The sequence below is a fragment of the Ictalurus furcatus genome, chromosome 28 (genome assembly GCF_023375685.1).
Source record: "Ictalurus furcatus strain D&B chromosome 28, Billie_1.0, whole genome shotgun sequence".
NCBI lineage: Eukaryota > Metazoa > Chordata > Actinopteri > Siluriformes > Ictaluridae > Ictalurus > Ictalurus furcatus.
Window position 1 is genome coordinate 10,426,137 of NC_071282.1, and position 11,718 is coordinate 10,437,854.

General features: G+C 40.0%; 2 protein-coding genes across 3 annotated transcripts; both read left to right on the forward strand.

Moving 5' to 3' along the window:
- Nucleotides 1-373: 373 nt before the first annotated feature.
- Nucleotides 374-6,639, forward strand: ftr82 (finTRIM family, member 82). The gene is made up of 8 exons (XM_053618320.1): nucleotides 374-657; nucleotides 902-1,549; nucleotides 3,390-3,485; nucleotides 3,880-4,113; nucleotides 4,598-4,757; nucleotides 5,237-5,296; nucleotides 5,401-5,469; nucleotides 5,657-6,639. The coding sequence occupies exons 2-8, from the start codon at nucleotides 959-961 to the stop codon at nucleotides 6,175-6,177; spliced, it is 1,731 nt and encodes a 576-aa protein (XP_053474295.1). The 5' UTR covers nucleotides 374-657; nucleotides 902-958; the 3' UTR covers nucleotides 6,178-6,639.
- Nucleotides 6,640-8,443: 1,804 nt separating this feature from the next.
- On the forward strand, nucleotides 8,444-11,663 carry ift22 (intraflagellar transport 22 homolog (Chlamydomonas)). Of its 2 annotated transcripts, none has more exons than XM_053618513.1 (5): nucleotides 8,444-8,769; nucleotides 8,871-8,953; nucleotides 9,044-9,133; nucleotides 10,866-11,068; nucleotides 11,254-11,663. In XM_053618513.1, the coding sequence occupies exons 1-5, from the start codon at nucleotides 8,716-8,718 to the stop codon at nucleotides 11,358-11,360; spliced, it is 537 nt and encodes a 178-aa protein (XP_053474488.1). In that variant the 5' UTR covers nucleotides 8,444-8,715; the 3' UTR covers nucleotides 11,361-11,663. The 2 variants fall into 2 exon arrangements, with proteins under 2 accessions (XP_053474488.1, XP_053474487.1); XM_053618512.1 differs by having other exon boundaries at nucleotides 8,446-8,769; nucleotides 11,212-11,663.
- The last annotated feature ends 55 nt before the right edge of the window (nucleotides 11,664-11,718 follow it).

Genomic DNA, 11,718 nt, shown 5'->3' on the forward strand with positions numbered 1-11,718 from the left:
ACACACACACACACACACACACACACACACACACACACACCCCTGCAGCAACTGTACAATGAGACTAGTTCAACCAGATTTACTTCAACGTATGAGTCAAATCCCGGGCATAAACCATTACACCCCATCACACCCCCATCATTTGTAATGAATCAAATTATTAAAAATGAATATTATGTTTATTTTATTTAATAATGATTATGTTTTACAATGTTAGCTTTCATCATTTATGTTTTTACACCTACAAAACAAAACTTAAGGTGTTTAGACAATATTTATGCCATAATGTAAATGGGAAAATTTAAATTTTTCATGTTAGAGTACATTATTCTGTAGCTATTGTGAATTATCATCTACAGTGAAACTAATGGGAGAGGTATGTCATTATGAGATTGAGGAATGTAAGAAGATTAAGGGAATATATGCAAATGTACACAATTAACCAAGTGTAAGTTTGGTATGTGTAGACTATCAAAATATACTCTGGCTACCTACTCTAGTGTGTGTTTGTGTCTTTGCTATCCTGGTACACTTTGGACTACAATTCACTCATTCTCAATAGCCCTGCCCTACTTTTCTTTTTACTCCACCCTCCACACTCTCATGCTCTGTTTCTCTTAAGGCTCTGGCACTCCTAACTTGACTTGCTTGTCTAAGGTAGGCTGTGCTCTCTCACTCTCTCTCTCTCTCTTTCCCGCTGTCTATCTCTCTGTAAGAAGGGGAGGGCTTTACCTACTTTCAATCAATAACTTGCGGAATTCAACTGTGCAAGTAGGTTGTGTGTGCAGTTGCTTGCTTCACAGCCCCACCGACTGCAAGGTTCCAGATTTCTGACTTCTTCTCCTTTGCGCTCGCTCTCTATCTCTCTCTCTCTTTCTCTCTCACTCTCTTGTGTTCACAGACACTCCCTGTTTGGACGCATCTTGTGTGTACGTGTCTGTGCATTTGTGAGTTGAACATGGCTGAGCCCGTGTCCCCAGATTACTTCAGCTGCCACCTGTGCGCGAGTCTCCTGAGGGACCCAGTGGCTATCCCCTGTGGCCACAGCTTCTGTATGGACTGCATTAGTGGCTACTGGAATGATGCTGACTATACCGGGATTTACATCTGTCCTCAGTGCAGAATTACTTTCACCCAGAGACCCGTGCTCAGACCCAATGCAACCCTCTCCAAAGTGGCTGAGAAGATCAAGAAGACAGGCCTGAACCTCAACCTGGTGCCTCCAAGCAATGGGAGCTTTGCTGGACCAACAGATGTGCCTTGTGACTTCTGCTCGGGAAAGAAGCTCAAGGCTGTCAAGTCCTGCCTCAACTGCTTGGCCTCATACTGTGAGAAACACCTGAAGCCCCACTATGAGTCAGCTACCTTCAAGAGACACAAACTGGTGGATGAGCTTGGAAACCTGGACAGAAAGATCTGCCCGCAGCACCAGAAGAGCTTGGAGCTCTTTTGCCGTACCGACCAGATGTGTATCTGTGCTATCTGCACCGTCAGCGAGCACAAGGGCCATGATATTGTGTCAGCAGAGGCAGAGAGAAGTGAGAAGCAGGTGAGGAGTGATTTTTTTTGTTTAACTAAAATAAAACTCTGTAATTCTGATAGAAGCTTATGCTGAGTTGTTCAGTATTGTAGCCTTTTAGTGAGGTGTGCAGAACCGTTAAACTGTCCTTTCATCAGTGAGCAGTAATTATAGTTAACCGGGTTTATCTCACATTTTGTATTATCCCATATCTTTCAGTCAAACTAGTTTTGTGTTATCTAAAACAAGCTAGCCATGGATCATTAGTGACAATTCATGAAAACATATTATGGGTAGAGAGGGTAAACATTAAACCAGTTGTATGTGCGGGAGACAGAACTAGTAGAACAAAAGTCACAGCCAAATAAAGTTATCACACTCTGGTGGTTGACCCGAAACCACACAGGGAGTGTCTCTACAGCAGATTAGCCAAAGGTGACTCAAAGCATGTTCTGAGTGGGCTTTACTCTGGAAACAGCTTGCATTTTCTTCCAAAGCACTAGCAAAAAAAAGAGAGAGAAAGGGTGGGAAAGGGTTGGTCAGGACTTCTGGACAGGCAAAATCCCACAGATAAAGGTACGTGCGTTTGAGGAGATCGGGCCAAAGCTTATGACCCAACCATCCCCCCCAACCTCCTACATTATCAGTAAATGAGATTGCTAAACCACTGAAGACATTACCCAGTCAGTAAGTGAACACGTATGATTGAGAGAATGTGCAGATATCTACCGCCCTCTGACCCCTCTTTGGAATTTCATTTCTATTAAACTGCTAAAATCTTTCAACAGCCTTACGCCATTGTCTCTAGTTTGGTTGTATGAAGGCTTGCAATAGGCAGTACCTGTGAGAAAGTGGGAAGATGATATTAAAAACTATAAATAGCTGTCCTTTATATGTTTTCCCCTTCTCTGGAACAAGTACAGGACAACTGACAGCAGGGATTGTTCAGATATTTTTCTGTTTATCTCTATAATAACATTATCAAAGCTTGGCAATAAGTCCAGTGCTGTTCTCATAAACCGTGTGATCCACTGCCAGAGCGGGAACCAGCAGGTACTAACTGAGAATGGTTTGTTTACTCTGTTGAAACCAGAAGGACCTTATTTCAGATTTAAGACCCCCCTATTTTTCATCAGCCTCTCAGTCTCTCACACAAACAGAGACATACACTACACACTCCCTTTATTCACCCCCTTCCCAGATTCCCCACATTCCATCAAGCTTATCTTGAGGAATGGTCCTGTGGGATCACTGAAATGCTGCACCAAAGCCCCCTCTTCATTCTCCAAGGGGCCAGAGCATGTGCACCTTGAAATACTTCTACACAAGACGGGAGCGGCTAGTTTCACATTCCTGGCGTGATTGGCATTCCCACGCTCCCTTTTCTTTCCTCTGTCTCCTGAGATAGAGGCGCACAATTATTAAGCTGATATCTCCAAATAAGACCAATTACTAATGAGCTGCAATGACTCCCTGTGTGAAATATACTAATTAAATGTTATTGAAAGACTTGGCAATGTACATATACAGTAGATACTCTGAGTTCCCATTTTATTAGTTATTTATTAGTAGATTGGTATACATCATAAACATAAATATGCTTATGTACTCTTAGAAAAAAAGGTTTCTAGATTTAATCTTCTGCGGAAACCCTTAAAAGGTTCTAAGTAGGACCTTACACAATGTTTCCCTATAAGAAAGGCTCCCAAGTAGAATTCTTTTAGGAAGTTATTCCTTAAACAATCCTTTAGTGCTTCTTATTGGTTGTCTGTGTTTTTATCTGTGTTGAGTTAGTCACTTAAAATTCATTGAATATTCTGGGTTGAACTTTTGTGTGTGTGTGTGTGTGTGTGTGTGTTTTCTCTGACAGAAACTTCTTGGAGTGTCCCAAGCTGATATCAAACAAAAATGCCAGCAGAGGACCAAAGAGCTGGAGGAACTAAAGACGGCTGTTGACTCGCTGAAGGTAGGTCAGAGTTTCTATGCAGCTCTTCAGAATAGCCCGTTTTCCCAATCAAAAGCAATGTGTAACATAATCAGAGTAGCCAAAAAAAAAAAAAAAGCACAAGGCCATATTATGTGGCTACGAGTGACCCAGGGTAGAACCCTTATCTCTTTAGTAACTCTATAACAACCTCATGCAAGGGTACACAAATAAACCTTGAGGCCTGGGCATATTTGCCCTTTTGTCTGATAAAGTGGAAACCAGTTGTTGACACAGTGTGTCTTTTGTTCTGATGTGTTAGGTCATGAAAGTTGAAACAAAGAAAGCTAAAACAGAGTAGTTGTATAGTCTGGAACTAAGTGATTAGCCAGTGGCTGAATGTGTTTGCTAAACTGTTGTTGTAAATATGCCTCAGAGCTCGGCTCAAAGGGCCATGGCAGAGAGCAAGAAGATGTTCGATGAGATGATCACTTCCATTGAGAGGATGAGGTCGGAGGTCATCAAGCTGATCAACATCAATGAGAAAGCTGGGTTCAGTCAGGCTGAGGGGCTGATGGAGCGCTTGGAGCAGGAGATTGATGAACTGAAGAAGAAGGAGACTGGTTTAAAGCAGCTCTACAGTACAGAGGACCACATCCACTTTTTACAGGTAGACACTGATATGAGTGGTTGGATTCTATTAAATGTGTAGTCATTGATTTCAGACGTTTGCTGAAACTAGCTGTTTTGAAACTCAAAATTTAAACAAATACATCCCCGCCCTTCAGTACTGCTTCCAAAGCCACGCCTCCAAAACACATGCACTGCTGGTTTACGGTTGACATACTGAAATACTAGTCCAAGAGGGGAGCTTTCTGAATTGAACAGGAAAATGGCCACCCTTGAAATAACCTTACCTCCTAATTGCCACTCTAACTCTTGTGCCAAATCTATTGGTCAACACAGTAATTTCATTAAGTGGCCAACTGTTTTGTGTCAGTGTAGCACTGAGACTAAAATATTACAAAGAATGCTCAGATTAAAAAATTCATTAGTCTAATATTGTATAAATAAACTAAAAAACCTATTAACACAGGATATGTACCCAGTGTATATAGTGTCTAAAAACAAGAGTTTTCCTCTTTTACTTACAGAATTTCAACTATCTCTGCACACCAACTGATGATGGCTTCATTCCCAAAGTGTCTCTGAACCCAGACTTCTCGTTCAGCACTGCAAGGAAAGCTGTCGCAGAGATCAAGGAAAAACTTGAAGAACTGGGCAGAGAGGAACTGCTGAAGGTCACAAAATCAGGTCTGAACCCTCATCTAACTACCAATAAAAAAACAAAAACAACTCAGTGAAACAGCTAATTGGTCCAGCTCACTGTTGAGTACATTAATTTACAATCTATGGACATTTTCACTGTTGGATCTATTGTACCTTACTGTTACCTTCTAGCACTGAATTGTTTAATTTTCCACTAAAACAAACACCTAGTGTGAGGAGAATTTTAATCCAGCCAAACAGGGCACATGACCATGAACTACCACAAGCTCCATAAAGTGGAGTCATGTGACTGAGTTGAAAAAGTAAATAGTACTTTGAATCGTGACTAAAGTGCGGTACACGACAGGAACAGCTCTGACTGGGTGATTAACATCCGTTTGTGTTTCCAGGATGTGTTATGCAATGACATAAGCCTGCTGATTGTGGGCATAACTTCTTAATGAAGTTGATGTTTAACAAACAAATGGGTAGCTCTTGATGTGTATTTTCCTGGTGCCTTGCAGTGAATGAAGTTCCCATTTACACACTGGAGAACCGCAGTGTTCGAGAGAAAAGTAGCCGAGGTGAGGCATCAGTAAACACGTCTAAAGACAATGTAATGTAAACAAGCTTCATCAAAATGCACTGAAGTAAACATAACTATACTCTTTTTACTTTCTGTATCTAGTCAAAGACATCCAAACTGTGGACAGTGCCCCTCCTTCACAGCCCAGGAGCAGGTCTGAGTTCTTAAAATGTAAGTAGCATATCTAATCATTCAGCAAGTCTACTTGTTCTTGGATTATGTAACTCTTATGAAACACATTCTTCCAGACTTATTGCTTAGTTTCTTCTGAGAATGGTACTCCTAGGCTTTTGTGGTTTAGATAGTGATATTCACTGAGCTACTGGAAATAAATTAACCTCCTCCTCCTTGCCTATAGACTTCTGTCAGCTCCGGCTGGACCCCAGCACAGCCTATAAAGAGCTCTACCTGTCAGAAGGTAACAAGAAGGTGACTCGAACCCGCAATCTGCAGCCCTACTCTGATAATCCGGAGCGGTTTGACACATTTGCCCAGGTACTGTGCCGTGAGGCTCTGTCGGGTGCCCGCTTCTACTGGGAGATTGAGTGGAATGGCGAGTTCTCTGTTGGAGTGGCCTACCGGGGCATAAGCCGCAAAGGCAAGGGTCCCCTGTGCTTGTTGGGGTATAACGATAAATCCTGGAGTCTCCTCTGCTCTGACACAGGCTATTCTGCCTGGCATAACCGGGTGGACAAAGTTATCAGCGCGCCACATTCTCCAAGGATAGGGGTCTACCTAGACCACAGCGCAGGGGTGCTGGCCTTCTATAGCATCGGCGAGACCATGACATGCCTCCATCGCTTCGAGACCACCTTCACTGAACCCCTCTATCCTGGGTTTGGGGTTGGAACATCGGTTAAAATATGCCAGCTAAAATGAAGACTTTGACCATTTGTTTTTATTTTTACAAAGAGTACTTTTTTTTTTTACATTATGTGTTTTTAAGTCATTTTCAGTTATCAGTAAAGCCATTGCATTTTACTTTACATTTTACTTTACATACTTTACAAAAAAAAACAAAAAACAAAAAACACCCTGAATTTAATTTTCAAATTGTAGCATTTCATTTAAGTCTAGCCCCAAAACTATTATTCCAACATGCCATGCTATTTTTGTATTTTTCCAATTAATATCATTTTAAATACTAAACCTTATATTTTTCCAAGTACCAAGTGCCATTGTCCATTTTGTGATAAAAAGCTTCATTACTTCTCAAAAATTACCTCTTGATATTCTAATTAAAGTTTTTATTAACAGACAAATGTGTGTTTGTATCTTACATCTAAATGCTTATATTAACATGATGGACAGTAACAACCTCAAGGTTTGTTTTTTCCACTGGAGCTTTTATTCCATTATTAACATGACAAACAGAAAAAAAATGCGATTTAACTCATACTCTAGGTAAATAAATAATTATTATGCCAGATTCATGCTCAGTTTTCTGAGTATGTGCAATTGGGTAAAAACTTCAGTTTTCTTCATGTTCTATACATTAAAAGCTTTTCAAACTAAGCAAACTCACACAAATCCTCTAGATCTGGCTCTTTGCCACCAACTGTTCTTGCATTCACAGCTGCACTGGTGAACCTTAGGAAGGAAACACGCTCCCAACCCCTTCCTTTAGTCTTTCACAAAATCAGTACAGGATGACAAACCTCTCAAGTTAAATGATGTTTGTTTGACAATTCCTGCAGCTGCATTCTCAGTAATTCAGTGTATGGGTTTGTATGCACTTAGAGCCTACACTTTAAATAATTTTGGGACTAATAATTTGACAATCAATTGGGTCATTAAAGAAAACAGAAAAATTAATGTGAATAGGTAAAAGAAGAGCTCAGATATGGCACAACATGCACAAGCCTGTCTCTGGAGAGCTGTCCAAACTGACTGTTCTGGTTCTCACCTGCATTTAATATTCTGTGTCATCTGAAGTTTTTGAACAGCAGGATTGTTGGAACTAAATATGAGAAACAGCAACCATAAAACTGTAAGACTGGAAACTCCTGGAAGTGGGTGGGAACATAGAAGTAGTGGATGTCTGCCTATCAATAAAGATATAGTTCACAGCAATCATGGACATGGCAAAAAGTTTGCTGTTGCGCCATCTTTTGGTGAACAGGGTATACGCTTATGGAGCACTTTATTGGGAACACTTCACCAATCAGCCATAATTTTAAAACCACCTGCCTAATATTGTGTAATATTGTGTTTCTATGATAGCCAGCATTAACTTATTCAGCAATTTGTGTTACAGTAGCTCTTCTGTCAGATCAGACCAGACAAGTTAGCCTTCATTCCCCATGCGCCTCTATGCGCCATGCGGCCATGACTCGGTCACCGGTTCACTAGTTGTCTTTCCTTGGACCACTTTTGGACCACTTGGACCACTTTTTACTACCCAGTGCATACTGGGAACACCCCACAACACCTGCAGTTTTGGAGTAGCTCTGACCCAGTCATCTAGACATCACAATTTGGCCCTTGTCAAAATCCCTCAGATCCTTATACTTGCCCATTTTTCTTGCTTCCAACACATCAACTTCGATAACTAACTAACTTGTTGTCTAATATATTCTACCCCTTGACAGGTGCCACTGTAACGACATAATCAACGTTATTCACGTCAACAGTTTTAATGTTATGGCTGATTGGTGTATACTAATACTAGGTAGGGCATCCTTTTGCTCTCAAAACAACCTCAGATTGTCATGGCATGGATTCCACAAGATGTTAGAAACATTCCTTTGAGATTCTCCACCATGTTCACATGATTGTAATGAGCTACATAAATGTCCTGTCTGGTGTAAAGGCCAAATTACTTATACAAGAGAGAGCGAGAGAGAGGGAGAGAGGGAGAGGGAGAGGGAGAGAGAGACCGGGGGGTGTTCTGGTGTAAATGGGCTTTGGAGGACAGTTTAATAGAAAGGACATTTGAATAATTTTCAAATTATTCCAAATGTTCTCCTGCGACCCCAATGATGAGAGATGGTTAAACTATAGGCTCTACAGAGGCAATAAAAAAAAAGTTTTGAAAGATAATCTTTGGGAGAGTTAATCTTGCGGTTAAAGCTACACATACCCTACTTGTTAATGTTCTCACTTGCGTAGTGTACATTCGCGAATCTGCAGATGCGAAATGTGAGACTTCACAGCTTGCAGGCTGCAGCGCCATGACAACGATATGTTTATGTGTTTCTGTCTTTGACACCAGTGTGTCGTTTTAAATATTATATAACATAATATTAGAACTTCAATATACATTCACATGTCCATTCGCTGCTATTTATTTCGGTGAACTCTTACCCAGTTAAAGAAGTTAGCTAGCAATTTAGCTGGCTGGCTTGAAATCAGCTCGTTAGCTGCCTAGCCTAGCCTAGCCTTGTCTAGCTGGTTGTGTGTTATCCTTTGGTGAAAATGTTAAAAGTTAAAAATCTAAAAGTGAAAATTCTTTTAATTGGACCAAGTGAGGTGAGCATGGATTTGGTTATTCTTATCATTTGTACTGATCTGCTTTGTGTTAGAATTCTCTTTAAAACAATGACTAGCATTAACGTTAATATTATTCACAGTGTGGGAAGACAGTATTGGCAAATTTTCTCTCTGACACAGTGGAGACAGTCGGATCTGAATACAGACCGACACAGGGAGTCAGGTCAGTGAAGTGTAATCCATGATAAATGATACACGAGGAAATCTTTTATATTTTTTCCTGACTTAAGTTTTCTGATATGGTGTTTGTAAGGATACTGGAGTTTGAGTCTCAGAATCTGGGAAGTGGGACCAAAGACAGTGCTTGTGAAGTGGAGCTGTGGGATTGTGCTGGAGATTTCAAGTGAGTGTCCCTTCCTTGTACCTGGAACTATTCAGAGGCCCAGAGGTTAAAAAAGAAAAAGAAAAATAGTAGTACAGTTTGTGTAGTTTTATAAGGAAATGAGCTGCAAGTTTTATTGAGCATCTTGCAGAACCAGCCACAGTTCTTCTGGAGACTTTCACGGTCACACTCGCTTCTTATTTTTGCATTTTTTTGTCTGAAAAGTGTCTCTTATGTAATATGCTGCTTTCAGTTTTGTGCTGGAAAACTAATGTTTGGGAATCTAAAAATGTTTTTTGTACTGACTCGATAATGTAGAAATCATAAAATAAAAATCTATAACAAAGTTTGTAAAAAAAATATTTATACATAGGGTGCCTAAAACTTTTGCACAAGTACTGTGTGTGTGAAATATGTGTGTATATATATATATATATATATATATATATATATATATATATATATATATATATAATGTATGTATATGTATATGTATGTATGTGTGTAAATTATTCCATTTATGTATGTTTTATTTATGTTTTGTTAAACACATGGGTACGGTGATGTACCCATCCATAACTGTCCATTTTCAATATCATGCTATCATAGCTCTGTGTATCAGACCAATACTTGATACAGGTTTGATACTGACATCCGCTTTGTAAGCATGTCACTTCTTACACTATATGGCCAAATGTTTGTGGACACCTGACCATCACATCCACATGTGGGACTTCTGTCATCAAAAAGTTGAAAGCATACAATTGTATAGGATGTCATCGTATGCTGTAGCATTACAATTACAATGTGGGATTTGATCACGGTTACCACGTTTGCGTTGCACATCCAGGGACGGGAGCTCAAATCCCGCAGAGTTTGCACGTTCTTCCTGTGCTTTAGGAGTTTCCTCTGGGTACCCCGGTTTCCTCACCCAGTCTAAAGACATTTAGGCTGATTGTCTTTTCCAAATAGTCCAAATAGTGCGTGAATGTGTGCGCGATTGTTCCCTGTGATGGGTTGGCACGCTGTCAGGTATTGATGTTGGTTGAGGAGGCCTGGGGTACACTCGGCGTTCCAGTTCATCCCAAAGGTGTTCAGTGGGGTTGAGGTCAGGGCTCTGTGCAGGCCACTTGAGTTATTCCACATCAATCTTGGCGAACCATGTCTTCATGGAGCTCGTTTTGTGCATGGGGGTATTGTCATGCTGGAACAGGTTTGGACCTCTTAGTTCCAGTGAAGGGAATTATTAAATGCTACAGCATACAAAGACATTCCAGACAATTCTGTGCTTCCAAATTTGTGGCAATAGTTTATGTATGTGATGGTCAGGCGTCCACATTTTTTGGCCCTATAGTCTAATATCTAGAACTGAAAGTTATTATAATGTACAACATCTGACATAGGCCAGAACAACTGTATAAAGTAAGAGTTTAACTTGGCTAGTTGCTTAAAATCCAAACATACAGTATGTTCACAGGGTTTTGGTATAATTCTGCTTTTTCTCTCTGCCTGCTAGGAGAGCATTAGCAATACTGGCACATCTTTCACCATAAGACATTAATCTTGAAATTAAGTCGTTTGATTCGAATACGTTAGTTGTCTTGTATCATTCTTGTCAGGTGAAATAGAATACTGTAGCACACCTTGTGATTCAAATTTGTATATCATTCATATAATAATTAGGATTTAAGTAGTATTTAGTTAATAATGTGTTTAAGTTTGGGTTGGATCACTTTTTACATCCTCATTATAGGTTTGAAGCATGCTGGCCAGCTTTAATGAGAGACTCCAATGGAGTGGTCATTGTATTTAACCCTGATATTCCAAGTCACCTCAAGGAAGTAGAGACTTGGTACTCGACCTTCATCTCCTCTCAAAGCCTACAGGCAGGACAGTGTCTGCTCATAGCACACCACAAGCCTGGTAGTGGAGCAGATACGTCACACCCTCAGTTAGGTAAGACTGAAAAGTAAACAGACTGCAAATTATTGCATATTATTTGTTAACAAATTACGTTATGTTTAACGTTATATACCATTGCACTGGCTTGTTTGAGAGTCTGAGAAATCTGTACATTGTTTTTATTGTCTTCTGTGCAGCCCCTCAATTGAACAAGCTGCCTCTCATTCATTCCAACTTAGAGGAAGACCCTGAAGGGCTGCGTCAGGAGTTCTGCACATATCTAGGAAACGTTGCGCAGCGCTTGTCGGAAAGTCTGGAACGTGAGGAGATGTCCATTATAGCATAACCACCACTTTTTATATTCAGACTACATTATACACTGGTATTATGAGTTAGGACTGATCAAATGAATAGGAATTATTATTATTATTTTTTTTAAAACAGATGTATCAGAGAGAGTCTGTTGATATACAGAATATGTAAGTTGAAATATGCTGGAGAATTCCTTTAAAGATCATTTATAAGTATTTATGTCTGTCCAATACCCAGTTAATAGTTGTTTCTGTGGTATATAAGGAAACCTTGAGTTGACACCAAAAAGGAAAGTCATATACACCTTTCAGCATGCTGAATAAAGGTCTCAGCATCACTTTTCAATTCAAAGTAATGTACAAGGTAGTCATACGAAAAGTGCACATTATGAA

Excerpts from the sequence above, each read along its gene's own strand:
- ftr82 (XM_053618320.1), top strand. The coding sequence starts at position 959 with ATGGCTGAGCCCGTGTCCCCAGATTACTTCAGCTGCCACCTGTGCGCG. Across the intron at positions 1,550-3,389 it reads CAGAGAGAAGTGAGAAGCAG|AAACTTCTTGGAGTGTCCCA; the intron begins GTGAGGAGTGAT and ends TTTCTCTGACAG. Across the intron at positions 5,470-5,656 it reads CAGGTCTGAGTTCTTAAAAT|ACTTCTGTCAGCTCCGGCTG; the intron begins GTAAGTAGCATA and ends CCTTGCCTATAG.
- ift22 (XM_053618512.1), top strand. The coding sequence starts at position 8,716 with ATGTTAAAAGTTAAAAATCTAAAAGTGAAAATTCTTTTAATTGGACCA. Across the intron at positions 9,134-10,865 it reads GATTGTGCTGGAGATTTCAA|GTTTGAAGCATGCTGGCCAG; the intron begins GTGAGTGTCCCT and ends TCCTCATTATAG. Across the intron at positions 11,069-11,211 it reads TACGTCACACCCTCAGTTAG|CCCCTCAATTGAACAAGCTG; the intron begins GTAAGACTGAAA and ends TCTTCTGTGCAG.